General features: G+C 55.2%; 10 protein-coding genes across 10 annotated transcripts; 3 read left to right on the top strand and 7 right to left on the bottom strand.

Annotated features, from left to right (window-relative positions):
- Positions 1 to 482: 482 nt before the first annotated feature.
- N7482_008184 (urease Ure) lies at positions 483 to 3531 on the bottom strand (the record flags this gene model as incomplete). Its single annotated transcript, XM_056690308.1, has 8 exons — positions 483 to 563; positions 671 to 850; positions 938 to 997; positions 1059 to 2735; positions 2808 to 3185; positions 3265 to 3291; positions 3368 to 3454; positions 3511 to 3531. The coding sequence occupies 8 exons, from the start codon at positions 3529 to 3531 to the stop codon at positions 483 to 485; spliced, it is 2511 nt and encodes an 836-aa protein (XP_056540073.1).
- Positions 3532 to 4267: 736 nt separating this feature from the next.
- Positions 4268 to 5671, bottom strand: N7482_008183 (uncharacterized protein; the record flags this gene model as incomplete). The annotated part of the gene is made up of 3 exons (XM_056690307.1): positions 4268 to 4666; positions 4764 to 5138; positions 5600 to 5671. 3 exons carry the CDS (start codon positions 5669 to 5671, stop codon positions 4268 to 4270), a joined length of 846 nt encoding a protein of 281 aa, XP_056540072.1.
- Positions 5672 to 6656: 985 nt separating this feature from the next.
- On the bottom strand, positions 6657 to 7866 carry N7482_008182 (cytochrome b5 reductase family protein; the record flags this gene model as incomplete). The annotated part of the gene is made up of 4 exons (XM_056690306.1): positions 6657 to 7225; positions 7287 to 7364; positions 7434 to 7746; positions 7822 to 7866. 4 exons carry the CDS (start codon positions 7864 to 7866, stop codon positions 6657 to 6659), a joined length of 1005 nt encoding a protein of 334 aa, XP_056540071.1.
- An 823-nt stretch (positions 7867 to 8689) lies between these two features.
- On the bottom strand, positions 8690 to 9359 carry N7482_008181 (60S ribosomal protein eL20; the record flags this gene model as incomplete). The annotated part of the gene is made up of 3 exons (XM_056690305.1): positions 8690 to 8845; positions 8905 to 9081; positions 9156 to 9359. 3 exons carry the CDS (start codon positions 9357 to 9359, stop codon positions 8690 to 8692), a joined length of 537 nt encoding a protein of 178 aa, XP_056540070.1.
- Positions 9360 to 10176: 817 nt separating this feature from the next.
- csn12 lies at positions 10177 to 11820 on the top strand (the record flags this gene model as incomplete). The annotated part of the gene is made up of 6 exons (XM_056690304.1): positions 10177 to 10742; positions 10793 to 10865; positions 10913 to 11065; positions 11125 to 11186; positions 11239 to 11659; positions 11734 to 11820. 6 exons carry the CDS (start codon positions 10177 to 10179, stop codon positions 11818 to 11820), a joined length of 1362 nt encoding a protein of 453 aa, XP_056540069.1.
- A 660-nt stretch (positions 11821 to 12480) lies between these two features.
- On the bottom strand, positions 12481 to 13233 carry N7482_008179 (BTB/POZ domain-containing protein; the record flags this gene model as incomplete). The annotated part of the gene is made up of 1 exon (XM_056690303.1): positions 12481 to 13233. The coding sequence occupies one exon, from the start codon at positions 13231 to 13233 to the stop codon at positions 12481 to 12483; it is 753 nt and encodes a 250-aa protein (XP_056540068.1).
- Positions 13234 to 14275: 1042 nt separating this feature from the next.
- On the bottom strand, positions 14276 to 15731 carry N7482_008178 (ubiquitin-protein ligase RMD5; the record flags this gene model as incomplete). Its single annotated transcript, XM_056690302.1, has 4 exons — positions 14276 to 14494; positions 14550 to 15317; positions 15388 to 15515; positions 15611 to 15731. 4 exons carry the CDS (start codon positions 15729 to 15731, stop codon positions 14276 to 14278), a joined length of 1236 nt encoding a protein of 411 aa, XP_056540067.1.
- An 821-nt stretch (positions 15732 to 16552) lies between these two features.
- N7482_008177 (uncharacterized protein) lies at positions 16553 to 17643 on the bottom strand (the record flags this gene model as incomplete). The annotated part of the gene is made up of 2 exons (XM_056690301.1): positions 16553 to 16582; positions 16651 to 17643. 2 exons carry the CDS (start codon positions 17641 to 17643, stop codon positions 16553 to 16555), a joined length of 1023 nt encoding a protein of 340 aa, XP_056540066.1.
- A 1658-nt stretch (positions 17644 to 19301) lies between these two features.
- On the top strand, positions 19302 to 21872 carry N7482_008176 (putative Sin3 complex subunit (Stb2); the record flags this gene model as incomplete). The annotated part of the gene is made up of 1 exon (XM_056690300.1): positions 19302 to 21872. The coding sequence occupies one exon, from the start codon at positions 19302 to 19304 to the stop codon at positions 21870 to 21872; it is 2571 nt and encodes an 856-aa protein (XP_056540065.1).
- Positions 21873 to 22475: 603 nt separating this feature from the next.
- On the top strand, positions 22476 to 24914 carry N7482_008175 (uncharacterized protein; the record flags this gene model as incomplete). The annotated part of the gene is made up of 5 exons (XM_056690299.1): positions 22476 to 22578; positions 23155 to 23397; positions 23453 to 23617; positions 23674 to 24099; positions 24154 to 24914. 5 exons carry the CDS (start codon positions 22476 to 22478, stop codon positions 24912 to 24914), a joined length of 1698 nt encoding a protein of 565 aa, XP_056540064.1.
- Between the last annotated feature and the right edge of the window lie 35 nt (positions 24915 to 24949).

Genomic DNA, 24949 nt, shown 5'->3' with positions numbered 1-24949 from the left:
GCTGGCGGGGGCCGATCGCTGGCCGCAGGGGTGGACGGATGCAGAGCTGTGGTCACTATACAAGTTCCGTATTTCTATCATAGATGGCAGTGGCGACGAGCAATTCTACAAATAGTACGTCAGGAACCTACAAGAACCCAATAGGCCAGAAATAAAAGAGAAACGAGTCGTCACTTTCGTAGCTACCGCACTAAAACTCAAAGCAATGCAAACCACAAGCAGGGCGCTCTCTTGCTAGACGAAACAAATTCCCGAAGATAGTAAGAGACGCTCGAGAGGTATACGAGAACCGGCCAATGCGGGGGGGGATAGTGGCAAACGGCAAAAAGAAAACCAAAGCGAGAAAGGGAGAAAGGGAAAAACAAAAAGTGACACAAGAAACAGAGGCAGGGAGGCAGAGGCAGGGAGCGGAAGCGATAGCGAACGAGGAACACAGGCGCCGCCTGCAGGCACCAAAGTATCGCACAGCTCCAGCCCCGAACTTAGAAGATATAGTATGCCTGTGTCAGCGGTAACTCGGCCGCCGGCTCCGCGTCGCACAGCTTGCCATCAGCCTCGACCGTCTATCGTCAAATCGGTATTAGCACAATCCTCACGCCTGGCCATTGAGATCTCGCCCATGCAAGAAAGCCGTGATCGGACCGGTAAGGGGCGGACGGGGCCAACTTACATAACTCTCCGGGTCAACCTTCATCTTCGGCATGGTCGCGTTGAACTTCATGTCTTTCTTGCCAACAGTGCGGCAGCCCTTGACAGCCTCGATGCGCTTGCGCAAGCCGTAGCTCTGCACGGTGCCGTTATCAATGGAAGCTTGCGAGACGAACATGATCGATGTGCTTGGAACGCGGGCCTATTCGCTGTTAGCGATGTCGTTCGGGGAATAGGTAGTAGGGGAGGAAGAGAGGGGGCCTGGTGGGGGGCACGGGGGACAACATACGCCAAACATCGGGCGGATGATCATGGGCTCGATCGTGGGGATGGAGGCGTTAGCATCACCCTGTACTGCAGTTAGCGACACGCAATGGAAAGCGCAGGTCCGTAGTCAGGAGGACGCATACCATCTCCGCAACTGCAATCATTCCACTCTTCAGCACCTGCACGGGTTTCGTGCCAAACGTGCTCGGTTTCCACAACACCAAATCTGCCACCTTGCCCACTTCCACACTCCCAATGAGATGGGCCATACCCTGCGCCAGTGCGGGATTAATCGTGTACTTGCTAATATACCGCTTGACGCGGAAATTGTCATTATCCGTGCCCTCGTCCTGCGCCAGCTTGCCGCGCTGCGCCTTGTTCTTGTGCGCGGTGTGCCAGGTGCGCAAGATGACTTCGCCGCAGCGGCCCATAGCCTGCGAGTCCGACGACATCATGCTGATCGCGCCGAGATCGTGCAGCACGTCCTCGGCCGCAATGGTCTCGGCGCGGATGCGGCTCTCGGCGAAGGCGACGTCCTCGGGGATGTTCTTGGACAGGTGGTGGCAGACCATCAGCATGTCGAGGTGCTCGTCCAGCGTGTTGAGGGTGAAGGGGCGGGTGGGATTGGTGCTGCTGGGGAGCACGTTCGGGTGCTCCACGACCGAGATGATGTCTGGCGCGTGGCCGCCGCCTGCACCTTCGGTGTGGTAAGTGTGGATGGTGCGGCCCTTGAAGGCTTCGATGGTTTGCTCGACGAAGCCAGATTCGTTGAGCGTGTCGGTGTGAATCATGCACTGCACATCATACTGGTCACAGACGGCAAGGCAGTTGTCGATAGCGGCCGGGGTGGAGCCCCAGTCTTCGTGCAGCTTGAGGCCGGCGGCACCGGCCTTGATTTGTTCTTCGAGGCTAATGACACCGCAGTCGTTGCCCTTTCCGGTAATACCAATGTTGATGGGGAGGCTGTCACAGGCTTGCATCATGTTCTTCAAGTGGTTGGGCCCGGGGGTGCAGGTGGTCGCGTTCGAGCCGGTACTGGGGCCGGTGCCGCCGCCAAGGAAGGTGGTGATACCGGAGGCCAGAGCCTCGTCCACTTGCTGCGGGCAAATCAGGTGGATGTGCGTGTCAAAGCCACCGGCCGTGACGATCTTGTTCTCGCCGGCAATCACGTCCGTGGACGCGCCCACCACCAGGTCGGGATGTACTCCGTTCATGACATCCGGGTTGCCAGCCTTGCCAATTCCAGCAATCATGCCATCCTTGATACCAATGTCGGCCTTATAGATGCCAGTGTAATCGATAATCAGGGCGTTCGTAATAACTGTGTCCACGCACTCAGCCGCCGAGCGTCCAGATGCCTGACCCATTCCCTCACGCAGAGTTTTGCCTCCTCCAAAGGCACACTCATCACCGTAGCTGGTCATATCTTTCTCAACCTGAATCCACAAGTTTGTTAAGCCCAGGCGCACCAAGTCCCCAGTCGTTGGGCCGAACATGCGCGAGTATGCCTCGCGCTCCATTGAGAACCCAGTCACCAGGGCACTATCCGCCATCGGCTCCGGCACATGCGCGAACCCGGCCGCCTGCAGCTTGGTGAGAATCTCCTCCGTCCGACTCATATCCAACGGCCCATTGGCCAGCCAATTGCCTCCGCGGATAACCTTGTGGCCAGCGATCTCAACAAGCGTAACTGTCTTCGTATCTCCGGGCTCAAAACGGACGGATGTGCCAGCGGGAATGTCCAAACGAAACCCATAGGACTGTATGCGGTCAAAGTGCAGTTGCGGGTTCGTCTCGATGAAGTGGTAATGCGATCCGACCTAATGTTGTTCCGCGTCAGTTATTGGTCTCTCGGCTTGCAGCTCAGCACAGCACCACTCCCCACCACTTACCTGGATCGGCCGGTCTCCCTTGCTCATAACCTTCAGACGAATGCGTTTCCGTCCCTCGTTCAGTGCAATGCGGGCATTCTTCGCCGGGATCACCGCACCGGGCATTTTCTCGGGCATATAGTCCTCGGGGTCCGGGTCGGGGAATGCCTCGCGCCGCGGGACGGGCAGGAAGCTCCCGTACAGAGCACGCTCCAGATCGCCCTCGTCGCTACTGATCGGGTGGTGCACGGTGACCAGATACGTACCGGACACAAAGGTGCCCTCGACCTGGAGCTCGACCAGCGTCGCCACCACGGAGGGCAAGACGTGCCGCCGGCCCAGCATCGTCTTCCCGATCGACATCAGATCGGCCACGGAGTAGTGTCCATCACGAATAAGCTATACGCAGGTTATGCCGTTAGCCCCGGGCTCCATTGGCGCATGCTATGCCATCAATCAAGAAAAGTGGAGATCATACCTCATGCAGAACGCTGGAGATCAAGGCCTGTGATGTAAATAGTAAAGAAGAAAATCTCAGCGACGTGCCCCGCAAAACAAAGCAATTTACAGTCAAAACGTACCACGGCCTCTGCATGATTCAGCCTCACGCCTCTCGCCAAACGCCGCTGCGCCAGGAACCCGAGGTGCACGATCGTGAGCTTGTCAAGCTGTGCGGGCAGTTAGCGTCATTGCCATCCTGGCCAGTCTTGGCTGGTCGACCTACCTCCTTCGGAACAAGCTGCATGGCGCAGGTGGAACCCGGAGCTTGGCGTACAGGAGGGAACTGCTATCGGGAGGGAGGGGTGGATCAGGAGAGGGAATTCGTATATTAAAGCAGAGGGAGGAGGATTCAGTGTCTCAATTCCGGTAGAGCCAGGGATACGAGGGAGGAGGATTGAGAATGTGGGGGGAGAGTCATTGATGGGATGCGAGACTAATCTTATCCATTCGTTTTCTACCCCGTCGACTGCCGTGGCCGCGATAACAAAAGATAAGCTCGCTGCCGGCCTGGCCGACTGGCGATTGGGCGCCTGGATGGCGGGGGCTCGGGTTAGTCACGCTGTTGCTAATGTCTTGCGGCAAGTCCACCAAGGGGAAGTTAGTGGAGGTTCCCCGCCCTATATGCGCCCGGAACTAAGCAGCGGGGAAGATTATACGCCCGAAACTACGGGATATACTAGACGACAAGCACTGATATCTACGGGTTAGACAGGTCGACCGATCAATGATGAATAACATTCAAGACACAGGCCCCATAAATACACTTTTAACACATAAAACGCCCTTGCGATCAGATCAACAAGACAAAGACTGCGCTCCCGCCATCAAATCCCCCGATTATCCTCCGAACCAAAAAAAAAAAGAAAGAAAAGAGAGAAAGGAGAAAAGGCGATCTCGTTCCCCTACCACTCAGCAATAGCATCATATCTCTCTCTCTCCCCGAGTTCAGTGGCAGTTGCAGTTAAGATACATTTACCATCTTAAGCCTCGCTCTTGCGCTTCTTGGCCTTGCGCTTAGGCTCCACAGGAGTGGATTTCACCGACGCAGGCTCCGCGGCCTTGCGGCCCTTCTTCACAGGCGAGGCCTTGACCGGCGACTCGGCGACCTCCTTCACGGCCTTGATGTCGCTGCGGCGGCGCTTGGCGGCGCTCTTTGGCGGGGTTTTCTGCTTGACGGGCTGAGGGGGGGAGGGAGACTCCTCCTCCTCGGACTCCGAGGTTTCAGAGTCGGATGACTCGGACTCGGCATTCTCGACTCCCGCGATACTCTGCTGGAGCTGGTTGGCGGCGTCGTCATCGCCAGTCTTGCGGCCCGCCTTGTAGGCGGCCATGTCGCGCTTGTACGCCTCGTAGTTCTCGAGGTACTGGTTCTTGTAGGTCTATTCAAGGGTACCTGGTTAGCTAGAGACATCCCACAGTTGACGCTGACCGGAGTTCGGAATCAAGAGAAAGCGGCACAAAAGAGAAAATACGAACCTCCTTCTCGGCAGCAGGCATGGTTTGCCAGCGGTGAGTTCCCTCGTCCGCAACATCCTTAGGCTTAGCGCTACCGCCCAGATCCTCGGCGATCTTGGTGCGGTTCTGCTGCATGTACAGGAAGTAGGGAGTTAGGGCGCGCTTGGGCGCGTTGGGGTCCACTGGGGCGCGCTTGCGCTTCTTGAGACCGCCGGCCTCAGACTTGACGCCGGGGCTGGCGACGCGGTTGAGATCAAATTGACCGGACAAGCCGGTGGGCATGGCGGGGATGTCAATGGTGGCGGGGCCGCCGTTGATGACATTGTTGACATGCTCGACGTACGCCTTGCTCAGATCCGCAATGTAGGATTGCAGGGCCATTAGGCGCATGATGACCTGGGGCCAATGTTAGTGACATATGCACATGGCAGAGGGATAGCTACGAGGGGTCGAGTCCATCTTGATTTCTTCAGGGTTCAACTGAATGCGGGGTGAAGGGGTTGGAGGGTTGGGGGTTTAGTGCAGGGACAGGTAGGTAAGCAAGCCGGGGGCTGAGGGGGTTCACTGCGGGAAACATGACGCGCGGGCTGGCATGGCTCATGGGTGACGCGCCGCCCACACGAGAGGAATAACATATTTACAAAGCTTTCATGGGGAAGGTAAAGATGCCGCGACAGAGCCCCGAAGTTCAGCGAGGGCCATAGGCCTTGTGCGCGCAAACTGGAAAGCTCTGTTTATATGCGACGCGTAGGGCACCGCGCAAGCGGGTGCGGCGGGCCACGGGGGCAAGCACCGCGACGAGCAAAAACAGGCGCGAAAAAGTCAGGGGAAAGGCAATAGGAAAAGAAATGACTTACAGCATCCTTGGAGTTGCGCAGCTCTTCGATATTCACGGCCACAGTGGCCTCAGAATCTTGCTTAGGAGCCATAATAATGATGTGACGGTGGTGGTGGGTAGGCCGGAGGGGGGGGGAGGGAAGAAGAAAATTTGTTGGGTTTTGGGGGCGAGGGAAGCCGGTGGGAATAGGGGAGCCGTTCGGCTCAGACGGGGGATGAGGTCCACTAAATACCAGGGCGCGTCTCTCGCCCGTCCACCAGCTGGCTCCCGCACAAACCACCCGCAAGCACTCCCCCCAAATCCCCCGGGCATTCTCCCAAGCACCACCCCGGCAGGCTCGGCCCTCAGCTACCTCCTGTCGCTGCTTTAGGCTTAGGCTCTCCCCCATTGTGCCTTTCCCCCCTCTAGGACTCCCCTCATTCACAGGCGCTTAGCTTAACTGTGTCGCCTCAACCAGGTCATGCGTCAGTCAGCCCCGTCCCGCGCAACACCACACCTTTCCCCCCCCCCTTCAAACTACCCAGCCTACCCGAGGCGCCCGCCCCCTCCGGCGGTGACATAATGACTAGTTGTGCCCCAACCCTGTCAGCTGAAAATAGACGACTTATCGAGTTGCATTTTCTTCGTTACTTTTCCTTATTTTCCATTCATTAAATAGGTGCAATATTCAACAGATGTAGCGACTGATATCTACATTTGGGTTCTAAATTGATTGAACTCATGGTGGCCGTTTTGCACAGGTGTTCGGGAGTGATATATTTGGGTCTCCCGGGTCCTGCACTGCCACACAGCAGGCTTGCGACCAGTAATCCCCATGCGCCAGATGAGCAACCCAGCGCAGCGCCGACATGAGTTCTGTCTTCTACCCTAGCTTTGAACTAGTCTTGAACACGAAACGAAAATTCACCGAATGGTACAAGGTATGTTAGAAATTCTACCTATGACATCAATAACACCATCGCGGAGACACCGCGGCGCATTAGGGTACGCGCCTAACAACCACCGACGCGTCAATGTATATGCTGAGCTGTGCGCACACGCTCCGCCGGCCCATCTATTCTACAGTCAAAAGTAATCTAGAACTTAAAGACTTGGTCCTTGGAGTAGCCCAGCTCCTTCAGGATACCAGAAAGTTCACCCTGGTCCTGGGGGCTGACCTTGCCGCCGCTAATGGCCTTGTACAGACCAGGCGGGCCGCACACAAACAACTTGATGTTCTCCTCTTTGGGTTCGGGGAGGACAGTCTTCAGCAGCTCCTTGGTGATGAAGCCCTTGCCGCCGGTCCAGCCCTCAGGCGGGTTGTCCAGGACGTAGAACGCGCGGAACCGCTGCGGGTACGTGTTCTCCAGATCCTGCAGCTCCTTCTTCAGCAGGATGTCGTCCTCGCTGACGTTGCCGAAAACCAGCGTCACCTTGGTGCGGTCCTCGGGGTTCTTGAAGATCCGGCGCGCCAGCTGGTACATCGGCGTGATGCCCGTGCCGCCGGCGATCAGGCAGATGTGGTCGTGCTTGTTGGCCTCCCAGGGGTATTTGGGGAGCGGACCCTTGAACGACAGGCGCTGATCGACGTTCATGGAGTGGATGTGCTCGGACATGGGGCCGCCGGGGTAGGCCTTGATCACGAGCTCGAGGTAGCCGGGAACATCTAGGTGGGCCCGGTGTTAATTACACGGATTGGGATCCAAGGGGGGTATGGGAGGACCTACCTTCATCGCTGGTGGGGGTGTAGGGACGAAGGACGTTCTTCTCAGCACCCGCGGGCTTGAACCTGGTCAGCAACGCAGCTGTACATGGGTGTCAGTGGGAGCCCAGAAACGGATAGGAACTCTGATCGAGGGGGCAGGTGCACTGACAGGCAACAGGGAGACCAGAGACAGCTTCCTTGTCATCGAACTCAAAGCGGAAGCGCTTGGTGTTGTGGCTCAGTGTCTCAATGTTGGCAAGCTTGAGGTCCACCCATTCGCCATTGAAGACCTTGGGGCGGTCCTTGAGCTCGATAGGCGCGGAGTTGGAGCTGGCGCTGGAGCTGTAACGGTAGAAACCAGCACCGAGACCGGCGAGGCCGACGGCGACATAGATTGGGGTGAGGTTGGACTTCTTGGGCGCCGGCTCGGCGGTGTTGGGAGCGGCCTTGGGGGCACCCTCAGCAGAGTACTTGCGGAAGCTCTGTTGATGACGAAGCAACGGTTAGACTTGTTTTGTAATTGTGCGGACGTTTGGGGGACTAGCCGCGAGGCTTACCTGCTTCAGGGGCTGCGCGCAGCGGAAAGTCTGGCGAGCGAACATGGTGGCTTCAAATTGAATGGATGGTATTAGAATTGGGGAGAGATGGGGGAAGTGGGTTTGGGGGAGGCCGGGGAGGGAAGAAATCGGATGTAAAAGCGGACAGGGCGCTCCGCTGTCGACCCAGCGCAATGACGCAATAAGCGGTTCTTGACCTCGCGGATATAGCGACTTTCGGCTGTTGCGTACTACGAGCGAGATGTGATAATCCTCACTTACTCTGCATTGTTATTTGCCCATGTTGGGTGCTTCCCAAACACCCCTAGTTGAGCGTCGCCGGGGTATACCCGTGAAGGGTACCCGCCCCTGCTTAGGAAACTCTCCAGGCTTGCCCTGGCGCTCGGGCTCGGGCTCGGGACATGCTGAACCCCCGAAGCATCGGCCGCTTCGCCCCGAAATGATAGTTCAACGGAGGACCTTAGGCTCGTCTCTAGTTAACGATCTTCAATAATCAAGTCGAATGTTCTCTATAGATAGCAGATGGGTCTGGACCGCGTGCCCTCCAGGTCATAATATAGTCGATATAACCAAACTCAAATGGCCGTAAGTACAATTCGAGTTGGTGGTTCCAACTACGTTCACATACATGGCAGGAGTAGGGTCGCATGTGAGCGCCTACGATGCACGAGACTGAACTTGAACCCGATGATTTTTTGAATTTATCCTCAGATGCCACTACACGGGACTAGCGACATCCAACCCATCCCCCATAACTGGGTACAAACAGGCCGTTTCCACGCGACCAGTATCTTTCATGCATGCTATTGGCCATATCGCAGTTATTTCATCCACACACTCCATCTCCGAAACCCCAAAAACATCACATTTAAGCAAAGGTCGAGGGACGAGAGTAGGAGAACAGCTTCTTGCCCGGGTTGGCGGAACGGTGGGGCAGGGGGAACTTGAGGTTCTTGGTGAGGAGCTGCTTGATGTAGGGACGGCGGATGCTGTCGGCATCGGTGACCTCAACAACCTTCAGGATCTGCAAGGGTCTGTTAGAACATTGTATTCAGAATTTGCCAGGCTACAATGGGAACGTACGTGGATGGAGCCGAAGCGAGCACGGTGGCGGGCAGCCATGTCCTGGTAGAGAGCCTCGACGGCGTCGGTGCGGGACATCTCGCGGAACTCCTTGTACATGTTGTGGGTACCGGAGCGCGAGTCGTAGCGGAGCCAGACACCGAAGTTCTTAACCTTCAGGGGGTGCTTCTCGGCAATCTAGAGAGGGAGAAATCGAATGAGTAACGAATGCAAATCAACAGGAATTTATGATGGCAGTTCTCTCCACTTACGACGTTCAGGCTGACGATCTCGCCGTTGGACTTCTTCAGCTTGCGGAGCTGAGACATGAAGTACCAGAACCGCGACTTGGCCACAACGGTGTTGGGCGCAAAGATGCGCATGCGGTACAGCTTGGGCGTGGGGTTCGCCTCGGTGGGCAGGTGACGCCCGATAACCTGGTACTCAGTAAGACGCCCTAGGAATCCGTCAGTCATGGCTCTGGTTGAGTGCTGATTTTTTGAATCCCGGTGCTGATTTCCTTGCGATGATGAAACGGTGCGTGCGATTTCGGAGGAGAAGTCCCAGCAGATGAAGGGGGAAGATATGTGCGGATGTGGGTGATGGGAGTTGAAAATTTCGAGATGGACCGCGACGTATGCTTGATCGACAGCGTTGTGCCAATTCCTCCATATCGATCATTTCCAATCAAGTCAATCATCTATTCTCCTCCTCTTGTGGTTTGTCCTGGAATTATTGCGCTGCTGTCGGGGTTGTCGCTCCGCATGATATTTCATCTGACCGTATCGCACACACCGTAGTCGCCTCGAGGAAATCGCTGGAATATCGAAAAAAGGCGACTTACCCATCTGGAAAGATGAATGTTAGCAGTGGACTTGCAACAGATCAAATGGGGGTGATACGTACTGTGATTGTCGCTGTGGTGGTTGAGTCGTTAGTGGTGCCGTCGGGAGAGAAATCAAAGATTGTGTTGCAATGTGCTTAGGGCTACCACCCTTCGGTTAAGCGAGTGGAGGCCCTTGAACCACGCTAACCGGCTTAGGAAATTATCCCACTAGCCACACTTGGGGCTTGGAGGGAGGGCTTCACCGCCACATCATGATGCACCGCCACGACACGCTCCACCAGCTGCGGCTGCTCATCGGTTGTCCAAACGTGCCGCGACTTGGTCCATACACTTGGCGAAGGGACTAACTACATTAACAACCCGAGCACCGCCACCAAGTTCAACACGCTCCCTGCAAGCTTCTTAGGTTTCCGAGATATACACCCGGCTATCGGGGCTATCGCAACATGGAGCTAGCTAACCAGTTTAGACGCGCCTACAGCACCGCTTCAGGCCCAGACCTCGCTGCAGTCCTGACGCCAATTGCGACCCCAAACAACCCACATCGGCTGCACTCCTTCTACCAGTTCACAAATATCCAATACCTCAACAAAGACCTCCATACCAACCTATTCCATGGCAAGAGCCCGAAAGTGCCAAAACCCGAACAGAATGCGTGGGTCGACATCTTTGCGGCGTACTGGGAAGCAGTGGGGGAGGTGCTGAAGTGTGAGGACCGACACCCTGGATCCAGTGCCGTCGCAATCTTCACTGCCTGGAAGAAGCTTGCCAATGCCCTTATCAGAGGGTATTCGGGCTCTTCTGGCCTCCCTGCCTGGACGCTGCCGTGCTTGTACACAGTCGGCAAATTCCTGCGCACCTTTGCGATCAAAGCCGATGTCGAAGCAGCGTCGCAGGATTCGTCGGGCTTCGGCTTCCAGGATGATCTTTCGGTGGAGGTTGAGAAGAATGCAAACTTGGAGGAGGCGGCGCGAATTATGAATCGAATGTTTACTCTTTGTCTTAGCGACCGGTGAGTCAAAACTGATTCATATACTCGCGGTTCATTGCTGACCGAGATAGGGCGCCCATCGAGGAATCCCGCAAGTGGGGCATCTATGAAACTACCAATCTGCTGTTCAAGACCTATTTTAAGGTATAGATGCTTGGCTTCCATAGAGAGCGACTACTGACTTGATATAGATCAACTCCGTTGGCCTGACAAAGAACCTCCTCCGTGCCCTCAATGCTCAATCTGATGACCTGCCGCCTCTTGAAGCGTTTCCAAAGTCTCATATCGTCACATTTGAGTACTATGTCGGAGTCATACACTTTTTGGATGAAAACTATGCAGAGGTACGGAAGGACCTGTGGTCATGAGCGGACTGAAGACTAATTCGAGGCAACAATCGCAGGCTGAGAAGCACCTGTCTACTGCGTGGAGGTTGTGCCATCGTGGGGCCTTTAAGAACCGAGAGTCAGTATGCCCCCATTTATCTATTGGGATTCCTTCTCATGAGTCCATCTAGGTTGATTCTCACATACCTTATTCCCTGCCACTTGGTCACGAACCATCACCTCCCCCGAAAAGAACTTCTCGCGCCCTTCCCACGGTTAGAGCAACTATTCGGTTCTTTGTCGAACTGCATTCGCAAGGGCGACCTTGTGGGCTTCGACCAGGCTATGTCTGCGGGCGAGGCAGAGTTCGTCAAGAGGCGCATCTACCTTCCGCTCGAGCGAGGGCGCGATATTGCGTTGCGCAACCTGTTTCGCAAAGTCTTCATTGCTGGTGGGTTTGAAGAGGCCAAAGATGGCCAGCCGCCTATTCGGCGGACCCGTGTTCCCGTGGCTGAGTTTGCGGCTGCCCTGAGGATTGGTACACATGCGACAGGCCGGACACGGGTGGATACTGATGAGGTCGAGTGCTTGTTAGCCAATCTCGTGTACAAGGTCAGTATTCACCATCCTTGAACAATTGCTCGGTGCATTAGCTGACTGTGATCCCTTATGATTTGCCTGTGCAGGGTCTCATGAAGGGTTATATCGCGCGAGAACGAGGCATAGTCGTTTTGAGCAAGAATAACACCGCCTTCCCCGGCACCGGCGTATAGAATGGCCTGCACATAGGAAACCCCTCTCAAAATATCAAGCGTTCTCATCTGTGATGAGCACCTTTCTACGACGACTTGCACCTCTGGATACCCCCGGCCTCAGTCACAGCCCAAGGAAGCCGAACGACTTTTAGTCGACTCAAGATTACGACTGTTCTCGGTCCAGCATGAAAACTAAACGCCGCAGGCCATGATAGAATTCATCGCGTCCAGCAATTGCCGATCAACTGGTTGAATTTATGGGGTTCCAGCGTCAACCGACCATACACATGGCGCACTCTCGAAAAAGCCACATTTTTAATTCGTCTGCCCATGAGACGATATGGGGGTTACAACAAATCCCTACGGGTCACAATGAACATTGATACGGAAGAGTCAATAGCATGAGTTCATATTCAAGATATGGACGAATTCCATTCCAACATCAATCTACCTTGCAGTCAACAATATATCTAGTGGTACACGGGTATTAAATATTAGGCCACCGACCCTGCAGCGGTAAAAAAAATTATTAAAAAAAGAACCATTCCCACATACCAACCCTTATCCACCCCCATTACGCCCAACAAGACCGCCTTACCTATCGACCCTGCCCGTGCCCCAGCGCCGAACTACAAACCGACATCGCCGACGGAAACACATCATCCTACCAAACATCAGTTAGCAACCCCCCCTCGCCGCCTCCCATTCAATAGGAAATAAGCATGCAAGCCCCAGACTCACCATATGATTACACATCGCAACAAACAAATCGAAAAACAATTTCCCACCCTGCTCCATCTCAACCTGCATCGTCCCGCTCTTCTTGAAAGTCCCCCGACACCGAATAATCAGCGCCAAATAATGCGCCCGCAGCCGCGACTCCGTGTCCGGCGTATGCGCATAGGCGAACCGCGCGCTGGCTAGGATCGTGCTGGCTGGTATCCCGGCCTGCAGACCCTGCTTGCGCAGCGCCAGGCGCGCCAGCGCGGGAAGCCCGTAGCTCGTTGCGGCGCAGTATACGGCTGTGTCGCGCAGGATCGGGGCGTTCACGCTGTGATGCCAGATGACTGCGCTGGGGGAGAGAGCGGGCGAGGAGGGCGGGGGCAGGGCGTCTTCGAGTGTCCAGGTTCCGCGGGCGGGATTGTGTTGGAGACGCGGGGAGTAGTCGCCTTTGTAGAGGTACTCGAGGATACAGGAGAGGACTTCGGGTTGTTCGTGCGGGAGCTCAATGCGTTTGCTGGGTGCGGTGATGTGTGGGTGGGAGGGGGGTGGGGGGCTGGGCGTTTGGGTGGTGCAGTGGGCTGCGAAGAAGGGCGAGGCGCTGAGGATGGACTCGTGCGCGGCGAAGAGGCGCTGTTGAGGGCCGACGCGGAGCATTACAATGGGTGATGTGGGGGGTCGTGTTGGGCTGCTGGAGATGGGGGTTAGCATCGATGTAGAGGGATATGGGTGGTTACGGGTAGGGATGCATTGGGGGCAAGGAATGGGAATCAATGGGGATATGGAGTGCTCCATTCGGGGCGATTTAGATAGGCCCTATGTTTGATCGTGGAAGATGAGAGAGGCATGGAAGGAGACGTACGATATATCAGGTGGGCACACCGGTCTTCTCCGAACCCGTCTCGAACCACTCGAGCTGGAGCTATCGCGGAACCCTCTTCTCGACCGGACGGCCGAGGCCTTCGCAGCGCGATACCTGGAGAAATGCTCCGACGGAGCGACCTTTCTCGACAGCATTGCCCGTTTGCGACTCCTCTCATCCATGTTCTAGAGCAACTGCGAGCGCTGACACGTACCAAATACAAGGAAATGATGATGCAGAAGCAAAATCGTTCTACGATTCAGGGGCGTCCAGTCCCTATTTATCCCTTGGGACTAGCAGCTCAGCTCCGACCAAAGGGCCACCCGGGTTGGGGGGGTGTTCTGTCATGATTGTATGGAGTACAGGACGGGGACCCAGACGGTGGTTATACACCGTACCTGCAGGCTCTGCCTGCCGATCAGCCTATCTAATATAACCCGATTTGGGCAAGAGAAGGGCCCTCGACGCGTCATGACGGGTTTGAAACGCGTATAAAGGGTGATGGGGCCCGGGTGGGCGTCGCCAAATGAGCGCGTGGTCACGGGACCGCTAGCACTGCTAGGGCCGGTTAGGGGCGAGTTAGGCTGCTTCGGGCACGGTTTAGGAGAGTTGGTGAGGTCGGAGAGTGGAGAAGTGGGAAATGAAGTGCTGGTGGCGCATGTACAGCTGATCATCTGGCATTTGACTACGAGCAACTTTCAGACTAGCCAAGAAACAAGGCAAAAGAGAAAGGGGGAAAAAAAGAGACCGGAAGGGTGTGTTCTGTCCCAAGTGAAACGCCGATACCTTCCCCGAACGCCGATCCTAAATTACCGAAGAGTCCGTAGTCCCGAAATTGCCGTTCCGTCATGAGTAGGGGAGAAGTGCAACGGAAAGGATCCAGTCAGTTCGTCACAGGAACACCTTCCGGGCGTCTTTCATGTGGCTTTCGCTTGGGCAGTAGGGACACTTGAACCGGCTGCCCTTGCTGAGTCGCTTGAGGGACTCTTCCGCGATAACATGCCCGCATGGCATCATCATGGGCGGATTCGCATCCGTGGCTTGCTCCTTGGAGACGGGGCAAACGAAAATCGAGTGGAAAAGGTACGAGGGGGGCAGTGAAATTTCGACCTGGACACCGCATGTGAGTGATATCATTCAAATATTTTTCGATACTGGAACTTACCGGTAGCTCATTCTCACTCGTCCATTCCGTGCGCTTCGCCTTCATGATCGTTTGTAGTTTCAGTAGTGTCGGTAGAGCGATCGCACCGGCTGTCGCAGCAATATACAGCGGCGAGTCCGCCGACAACCCCAGTAACGAGCAGAACTCGCGGGTAAAGAACTGGGCCACGTCATCCCACACCGTCGAATTATTGAAAATGGAGGAATACGGCGAGTCCTGCAGGTTTGGGCAAAACGCCATGGCGCCCATCAACTGCTGCACCTCGCGGAGGTAGCGCGGGATAAAGGCGTGGAATTCACGCTTGGCATAGGCCATCGCCGCGCGCCAGTTCCCGGGCGCATTCTGACCCGGCTCCGACTCGCCGTGGTACAGCCAGACAAACTGCAACCGGCACAGCTCAAATTCCAGGTTGCTGCCGCGGGCTTCCAGCGCCTCGCGGTTCTCACAAGACCATTCGATGGCCGGGAGAAGGTTCTTCTTCTCTTTGAGCTGGGACAGGATGTAGTACATAGAGGCGAACTCCTTGCGAATCTCGGGTGAGGGGACCTCGTCGAGGTCTAGGAGGCTGGTGGCTTGCTCGGGGGAAGCGGGTGAGGATTGGTGGTTCTGCATGAAGGCTTTCTTCTCGGCAATTTCGGAGAGGAAGGTGGCTGCGACGGAGAACTGGCCTTCACGGAGGAGGTGCATCGCGATGGCGCGGTTGATAAGATGTTCTTGCTCGGAAAGGGCATCGTGCTCGGTACTGGGGAGGGGCCTGTCTTTGAAGAGCTGGAGATGGTTAGTATACTGCATGCGGGGGAGCATCGGGAGGTGAAAGGGGCCGTGGCGAGAGAGGTACCTTATCGAGAGACTTGGTGTACTTGTTTAGCCCGCTGTGGGTTTCTTTGAGGCTGTCGTTAATTGAGTTGAGAGATGCTTTAACGGGATTCTGGAGCTTGGCCAAGGTGACTGCTGCCTGGTTTGGGTCTACGAGAGTGAAGGTGAGATTCAGTCAGCTAGCGGTGCTTCACAGCGGGACGGCATATCCCGAATGCCACGATATCTGGGCGATCTTGACTGACCAGCAGCGATAGTGTCCCGGGCGGACTGGAGCAGATCGATGGTCGCTTGGACATTGTTGATACCCTGTGAGGCCTTCAGCCTCTTCAGAAGCCTGTCGTGCTCCTTCTGAACCAGATCCATTGTGGTGCACAGGCTGCGGAGTACTCGATGCGGAGTCGCTCAGGGTACCGCCCGGCAAGGCCTCAGAGTGCCATGGAGAGGGTCCGGCACGGAGGAAGGGGTTTCTAGCTGTAGTCTGGGGCACTCTGGAGACTCAGTAAACCTATTATGGGCCCTATCGTCAGTTTTTATGGGGAGTTGATAGGTGAAAGAGTCAACAATCGCCGAGGCGACCCGGGGCTTGAGCTGTTCCGGATGATCGTCGTGCCTTACGACATAGGCACGTGACTGATTCCACCACCCCTCCTTCACAGGTAAATAGTACGACCAAGGGAAAAGAGTCTGTGATTCAACAATACTGCTATATTCGAAATCAGATTTCCCCTCCTACACTGACAAATTGTTTTCCGAGCCCCATTTTGAAAGCACGCTAGCCTGGATGTAGTTAGTTCACCCCCAAACCATCGTCAATTTGTATCATGTTGCATGAACGGAGATACATGATCATCGTTATAGTACAGTAAGCCTCTGAAGGGCTAAAATACGATTTGGATATAACTTGAAGCCTTATGATATCGATTATATCTCTCAGCCCGAAGAGCCGAACAGTAGGCATAGACCTTCTAATGTCTATAACCCTCATTGCTTAGGATCTAGGTTAGGTAAGAAGGGAGATAGGTAAGCGTTCAACTTCCATGTAGACTGGGCAAACCCCATAGATAAATTCAGGTAGGTCCAGGTATATAATTTCAAATAACAGAACTTAGTTGTTAATCCGCTTCTAGTTCTTATTTCGCAACCTCCGCTAAGATTAATACGATACATACTGGCTATACATAATTTTAGCACTGCACTAACGCTAGATCGCTAGCCTATATCGATAGTATGATATAGGCAGCTGATCAAGGTATATTGAATTTTGGACCAGCAGGAAACTTACTAGTAATAAGTCCACGCCCTCCGCAATCTGCACCTCCCACTGCGGCAAAGCCCCCGATAGGGTATGATAATTCATTATCTTCTTGCGCCGAATCCAGATGATAGTCCGATCTCCCATCATCACCGTCGACACCGCGTTGCTGAGCTGTAGCACCTCTAGCTCTTCTTGATTATTTGCTGCCGTTCCCGAGTATTGTGTCGCTGGCGTGAACGTAGAGGAGGAAGATGGCGCCGGCTCCAGTGGCGGCTCTAATGCCTGTAGTAAATCCTGTAGAGATTGATGGCTCGAGCAGTACTGCGAGGAGTCGTAAGATGGCGGTAATATACTAGTGTTATCGTCATCGTTTAAGTATAGTAAGCCGTTGTCGTCCTCAGCCAGGCCCCTCGTGTTGCTGTTGTTACTGCTTGTGAAGTAGTCGCTAGTGTGATTGGCGATCACGGCGCTATATGGCGGTGGGGGTCGCGCCTGTGGTGGAGGGCAGCGATTTGCGGGCCTCTGACTTACTACGGCATGTCGATTGGCTTGGAGTTGCGCGTGCTGCTCAAGCTGCTGCTGATTGCACTCGTCTAGTTGACTCGGGGCTAGTAGTGCGTTCGTTACTTGTATCAAGATCTTCATCCCAATCGCAAAGCTTATCTTTGCGCTTAGAAGCTCCTCCCCACCGCCTCCGGCCTGCTCAACACTCCAGATCCGCTGCCGCCACTGTCGCCGTAGCTCTAATAGCGGCCGCCCTGACGCGTCTCGGATTTGTCGGCGCTGCGAGTTGCGCCAGAACTTGCTGGTTACGGTAAAGAGTAGCGACTGCCCCTGTCGCGAGTGTAGAGACTTGTGCCACCGCAGCAGGTGTACTAAAAAGTCCGGCCCAAATAGCGTGTTCTCCCGAGTGATAATAAGTGTGGTCGCTGAGTCGGTCAGCAGATCTGGCATCGAGGCGAGGAGGTGGGTTGGCCGCAGTGCGATTGGGTGACCTGGGGGCTGGAGTGTCGTTGACATCGCGGTATGGTTTGGGCGGGCTTGGATCGAAGAAGTAACTGGTAGTAAGATGAAGAGAGATAAATATGTAGGAATATAGATAACGGAGCTCAGATGAATAGATTCAAGGTATTATTAGTGTAGGGAGAGTCTAAGAGGCAAACGGCGCGAAGACTGGTGCACTCATGGGAATTCAGTCCTATCATATGATTCGTCACGGCCATGCTTAGTCCTTGGGCGGGAGTTTGTCGATGACGGCGCTGGACCTGTTTTCACATCAACACGGCTTGTTTTCTGTTTACACAAGCCTGCCCTCGCGGTTCGACCACCACATAGTCTAGACGAGCTAATGAGAGCCTTCCTTAATGATACTATAAAAACTACTTTAGGCTTTGCTAGCCTTTGTGATTACTGAGAAATTTGCTCTTAAAGTTTTGCGTTGATTCTGCCGCTTGTGCTACCGCCTTATAGGGGAGGAAGCAGACAGCTTTAGTAAACTGAGATTTTCGAGTACTTTTGAACAAGCATAGTAAGTTATTAGAACCATTTAAGAATAAGGTCTTATATCATACCATGCACAGATGTTCTGGTACGCACGGGCGAATGCCCCACTGATAGCTGCTAAACGGAACTAGTCCCCTTTGAGGAGCCACCCGGAAGGGATGAGTCATCTCAGAGTCACCGCAGCACACAGACCAATAGCATGCTGTTGTTTGGAGGTCCGACCCCACCTCGCTTATGCTAGCGCCATGTAGGCGAGGGTATAAATACTGCCGTCCCTCACGCTGCTTTCCCCTTCTTTTTCTTTTCTTCTTCATCCTAGTGCACGGGTTTTACACGTATCAGTGAGGAGACATCCGAGATCGTGTTTTTGCTAGTTGAAAACTACCAAACTGACCACTCTGTCTGGTCTTCGGATCGGACAGGAATTTTTGAAAATTGAAGTTGCCCCAACTCCCTTGGCTGCCAGGTCATCGGGCTTGGATTCGGTGCTCGTTTTGACATGGCCCAGCCGGTCGACGAGTGCCATCGCGGTATTCTTTTCACTACTGTTGTCACCCAGGTTGGTGGCCTTTAGAGAAGAGTTATATTCCAGATGCAATCAGTTTTCATGTTGGACGCGCCCGGATGGGGTTGTAGGTCACTGAGGACCTTGATACTTTAGCTCCTGTAGACCGTCTACGTCGACTTCAAACCCCCTCATTCCATGCATGAATACTGTAGCTTGCTCAGGAACGATAGATGACCCTTGCTGGGCCATTCCCCTGCTCCGTACTGCTGCCTCTCGTCTCGCATTGTAGAAGCTCCCTCAGAGTGGGTGCCTGATGCCGAGTCACTCACCGCCCACATCTGCAGTGACGTCGGCCTTCCTGTAGCCTCGGAGGTTCCCCACGCTCGACCTTCTTTCGATTGACAGGGTGATAGACCCCTTTGTGTTCTATATTATTGCATGTGCCAGCGCTGGATCATGCCGCGACAGCCTTCGCCAGGATATGTTCCTGTCGCCTCTACCTGACCCGTACTGCAGGAGGATCGAAGGACGCTCGGCGCCTGCCTGAGTGACCGAGGTGTGGCGGTGGGCGTGCGTGGGTTCAAATGGTGCTGTCCCCTTAGGCTCCTTACCATCCTCTCCTGGACTGCCTGGTCGTCCGCAGTCCTGCCATTGACCAACAGCGGTGATGCAGGCCAACGCACCGCCTTCGTCGGCGGTCGCCCGCAGTGACTCTGCCAAGGCATTCGACGGCATACGTGCAAGCCCTGCCTCGAAGACGACTGGGCCCGACCAGCGTCCTACGTCCCAGGGTCACCAGAAAATTGTCTTCACCGATGCGGTCGCCCTCCGATACCTGGAAGAAGACCCTTCGACCGACGTGCTGCACCGCCGCGAGACGCTGCAGGGCTACGAGATATACGTCGTCGAACAATGGGCCTGCTCACGCTCGCACCCGACTTTTATTATTTCGACCTACACTGGAGACCCGTCACATACGGTGGTCGTGGGCGTGCTTAGCGTCCCAACGGATGAGTCGACATGGTCGCCGCGGTTGCGGATGTACTTTAACGCCGTGAAGCAATACCATGCTCGGAGGAAGGAGACGCCGCTGGGAGCGGTCATGGTGACGGATCTGGGCTCGTTTCCGTCTGCCCTGACCGTGATTCCGGTGCCTGACGGCGATCTCAAGAAACATAGATTAGACTTTATCGTGAACGAGGACCTGAAACGGCTCGGTTGCGCGGGTCGTGCGGGCTTGAAGCTTCAGCCGCCGTTGGCTGCTACCGAAGCCAAGTTTCATCAGCTCTACCGGACGAGTGAGCGGGTACCTCTCTATACCGCAGTTCTTGAGCTGGTGAAGCAGTGCCAAATTGCCTTGATGGTGTTTGACAAGCTAGCCCCCGAGTATGTGGACGGTCTGCTATGCGACGTGACTGAGACGGCGATCAGCGACTGGTGGGCGGATATCGGAACCGACCTGTACAATGTTGAGCCAAGTGATGGTGTTTTGGGGCCCACGACTGTCGCCGCTCTGCTGGGCACGCTTCTGGGGGCTCGGAATCGACTACATGCCTACGGTGCCCCGGTGGGAAAGGATGCCTTCGACATCGATAACCTTAAGAGGGGAATCGGCGGCTTTCAGAAGGCCCAGAAAATGAATCGGTCTCGCAGATTGGACCGGCGGACTCTGGATAAACTACATCGTGCTACTGCCAAGGCAGCCAATGCAGACGGATGGACCGATGCGATCAAGTCAACCATGACGGAGCTTAGTGGACAGGGTGGTGAAATGGTCATGGGTATGGTCCGCCGCCGCGAGAAGGGCGGAATTGCCGATGTCGAGACTCTTGATCTCGACAACTTTGTACAGTACGTGTACGGCTCCAGGGCGAAATGGCTGTGGCTCGGGAAGCCGCGCAAAAGTGGAATTGACAGTGGTTTCACACGAGGTCCGGGGACAGACATGATGTTTACGACGGATGACCAAGGGGGTTACGTCTGGACGAGTCGGAAGAAACACTCCACAGAGGACTTGCACGCCGAGCGGGTGGCTTCTGGTCTTGATCGACAATGGAGGGCTCCTGAGTTGGTGATCCCAGAAGAAAGGGATCATCGGAAAAGGGGTGTCAGTGGCAGAGTTTCAGATGCCCGGGCTGGTCTGGGTCGTTTTAAAGATGCCGTTGGGCTACAGGGCCTGCGTTCACATCACCACAAGCATTCACGAGAAGGGGTGGACTTGACCCACGATATTGCGTATTATCCGCAGATCGACAGCGATACTGAGACGTCCGCTCAAAAGTCCAAAAGTGGCTCTGGTCCGTCAGAAACGAAGGTGGGCGATGAGTTCGGAACTCGACCAGAGGACGAACAGAATAATCAGCTTTCCGCCACGGCGGAGTTTGTCACTGAGGTCCAGCCTCCCGAAATCCACGTTGAGACTGTGCCGCCCACATTTGAAGTCGACGAGCAGTCCGAGCAAGCAGACCAAGTAGCATGGCTGCAGCCCATCCCAACGATAGACGAGGAATCAGGCCTCGAACGCGTCAGGAGCCGGTCTAGCGCTGCTTCAAGCGACCGAGGACAGGGCCGAGATGAGCCTGGCTCCGATTTAGCTATGATGGCCCTCCGTCGTCCACAGAGCTGCGAAGAACTTCGGACTATCGACAACCAAGACCCACGACGGAACGATTGGTGCGCGCGACACCTCTCCTTCAGCAATGTCGAAGAGGCTGTACTCAGCTGGGTTCCGCTGGGCGGTCGGCCTACAATCAAAGACCCGACGAACCTAGAAGAGGCTATTGCAGAAGAGGATATGCTTGCATCGGACGCTCGCATCTTCAGCACCCGCATCCTAGAACTCAGCGAACATACTGTGCCATGGGTTGAGCGCCAGGTCGATTCCGTCGATGGTCTGAATAACATCTTGTATGACCATCACGAAGAGCTGAACGCCGTGTACCTGGAACGCTTCCGTGATTACCAGCGGCTGCGCGAACGATCTAGCGACCTCCTCACAGACGAGCACGCCCATCTCAGCGACAGCGTGAAGCACGTCGAGCTGTTGGGCGCGAAATTGGATTACGAGCTGCATGTTCTCGAGTCTAAAGTCGAGGATATGGAGGCGGGCCTGGGCGATTTCGAGCGGCACATCATGAACGTGGAAACACGCATTAAGGGCTTGCTCCAGGGCGAGGAGAAGCATAGCGTTTCCTGGATTACCTGGTTACGGCGGTCGATCGGGCTTACTGCGCAGTGACGTTGACGTCTGCTTCAAGACCACGTGTTGTATAGTACTTCCTTTTTTTCCATTTGCCCCTTTTCCTGTCCTATTGTACATAAACATCGGCGTTCCGCGCCGGCAAACAACTGTGATGATATAGGCGTGGTTCATCACGACGACATAAAACAAATACTGCCTGGGCGGCCGGGCGCGCTCGAGGCTAGCAGTAGATCAACATCTAGTTGTACTCGGCATTTCATCACGAATTCGTCCACTGCCAGCTCCCTGCCCCAGCTGCTCCAGTTTCTACATCCCCGTTTCCTCCGTAGCGGGCTTGCTCATCGTGTCCGGCAGGTACTGCCGCTTTACATGCTGAGGCCCATGCCGCCACCCTGCTGGCCGGCGCCCTGCTGCATCTTCTCGCTGACCTTAATGTTGACGTCGAAGAACTTGGAGACGCAGCGGTCGAGGCAGACGGACTCCCCCTTGTTCAGGTCACCCTCGCGGTAGTCGGTCGGAATACACTTCTTGGAGCAGGACTCGGTGAGACTGGTCGGATTGAATTGTTAGCAAGATTTATCCCCGGAAGATGGATGACGTGAAGTTATTTCTGTTATTGGATATGCTTACCGAGTGAACATGTCCGAGATCATCTCGACTTCAGTCTCGGCAGCAGCGATCTTCTGCTCCGAGGACATCTTGGGCTGGCCACCGAAGAGGAACGACATGGTGATGGGAGGTGGTAGGAAATGGGAAGTAGAGTCAAACTATCGACGGGTATTAGTAAGAGCTATCTTTGGAGGGAGTTTGATGTCCTACTCACGTAGTTGGGCTAGTTGGAGTCGGGATGTGGTTCTTGCAGGGTAAATGCGGAAGTCTTGAGGTCGGAGGTCGCGAAGCTTGGGCCACTTCCCACTTGGCGCGGCTGTCCGCCCGCGCCGAGTTTTCCCTCGTCTTTTTTTTTTCGATTTCCCCTTCCTCTTTCCTTCTTCACCCACGCGATGTGAGTGGGAGTCTGCATCGGCTTTCTATGCATTCAATTCGCCCCCGGGCGCTGCGAGGCCTTGCAGGTCTGCGGAGCAGGTAAGCTTTGCCTTTTTTTGTCTTCTGTTTTCGTTTCCTTTGCTATATGATGAGTTTTTCCCACTTGCTTCAGAACCGCTGCAACTGATGCCCTCTCGGGCACATGAACTTACTGGAATTCTATTTCTGATCTTTTATTGCCTCTTTCTCTATTGCCTGCCATCAATTGGTTATGATTATAAGCTAACTCGGCTTTGCAGTGCAGGCCTGCGCCCTTCCAACCCCCGTATCCCAGCTCCCTGGGGTCTGTCCCGACTAACCCCCCAGCTTAAGCTCCGGTCCATCCGGTATTCGAGTTCCCATGCATCGCCCGAGAAGGCCTTCCAGGAGCGTGTGCAGGAAATTCGCACTGTCTGCGCCGAACCCTATCCGCGGCTGGCGGTGGACTCGCGGACCCTCAGCTGTGCCGAGTTCCGCAGTCGCTATGCCCACCTGAAGGATAATGAATCAGTAGATGCAGACTCGGTCGTGGTATCTGGTAGGTCGCCTTTTCCCGGCCCTGCGGTATCAGGACATGTACTTAGATTAGCTAGGTAGGATTCGTACCTATAGACTTGCCGGGAGCAAATTGATCTTCTTCGATATCGTGCAAGACGGACACAAAGTCCAGGTGATGTGCAATAAGCGTCAACTCGAGGGGGGTGAGGGCCCCGAGTTTAAGAAATTCTACCGGCTCCTGCGCCGCGGAGATGCTTTCTGTATGTGTTGCTGGCTTGACTAGTACATGCTTTCTTCTAATGAAGCTCCATCCTAGCCGTCACTGGACGACCGCACCGTACTGGCCGGGGCGAGCTCACCATCGACGCCACGGAACTGCCACGGCTGCTGTCGCCGTGTCTGCACGATGTCCCCGTCCACGATCGCTCGCACGAAACCTCGCCCTACCCTCGTCATGTCCAGTTCCTGGCCGACCCAGCGACGGCGGAGATCATCCGGGCCCGGGCCTCTCTGATCCAGTATCTGCGCCAATTCTTCGTGGACCGGTCCTTTATGGAGGTCACTACCCCCATCATTGGGTCGGTGGCGGGTGGTGCGATTGCCCGGCCCTTCTCGACGGCGGCCACCGAGTTCCCCGAGCGTCAACTGTCGCTGCGCATTGCACCGGAGCTGTGGCTTAAGCGGCTGGTGGTCGGTGGGTTCGACAAGGTGTTTGAGATTGGGCCATCTTTCCGGAATGAAGGTACGCAACTCGGCCCAAGATGAAGTCAAGAGACTATTAACTCAGAATGTACAGGTTTGGACAAGACACACAACCCCGAGTTCACCACCTGTGAATTCTATCAGGCCTACGCCAACCTGGACGACCTGATGCGCATCACGGAGACTCTCCTGTCCGGCATGGCCGAGCACATCAAGGCCTTCAACCAGGACGGCCTCCTCAACCCGACCACCGCGACCTTCACCACACCCTTTCGCCGCGTGGACTTCATCACCGGCATTGAAACCCAAATCAACCGCTCCCTGCCCGACCTCTCCGCCCCCGACGCCCTCGCCAACATGCACACCCTCTTCCACGACCTCTCCCTCCCCCTTCCCACGAACGCAACACTGCCCCGTCTCCTCGACGAGCTGTGTGCCATCTACCTCGAGCCCACCTGTATCGACCCAACCTTCATCATCAACCCGCCCGAGTGCCTCTCCCCACTATCGAAGTCCTTCATTCACCCAACGACCAAGCAAGTCGTCGCTGCCCGCGGCGAGCTGTTTATCGAAGGGAAGGAGGTGGTCAACACCTACGAAGAGGAGAATTCGCCGTTTGAGCAGCGCCGCAAGTTTGAGGACCAGCTACGCTATAGCAGGGCCGCTGATGAGCCTGGCGAAATTGACGAGAGCTATCTCGAAGCACTTGAGTGGGGGCTGCCCGCCACGGGCGGCTGGGGCTGCGGAATTGACCGGTTGGTCATGCTGTTTACGGGGGCAAAGCGGATTGGCGATGTCTTGTCATTTGGGAACTTGAGGGCAGTGACGAGACGGCCTGGTGGTGTGAATGAATAGGGGAAGGGGAGAGCAGAAGGCGGTGGTGAGATATC

Source organism: Penicillium canariense, assembly GCF_028826845.1.
Source record: "Penicillium canariense strain IBT 26290 chromosome Unknown utg000006l_segment0_segment0, whole genome shotgun sequence".
Lineage (NCBI taxonomy): Eukaryota > Fungi > Ascomycota > Eurotiomycetes > Eurotiales > Aspergillaceae > Penicillium > Penicillium canariense.
The sequence above is the reverse complement of the archived record's forward strand: the minus strand, read 5'-3'. Positions and strand labels throughout refer to the sequence as shown.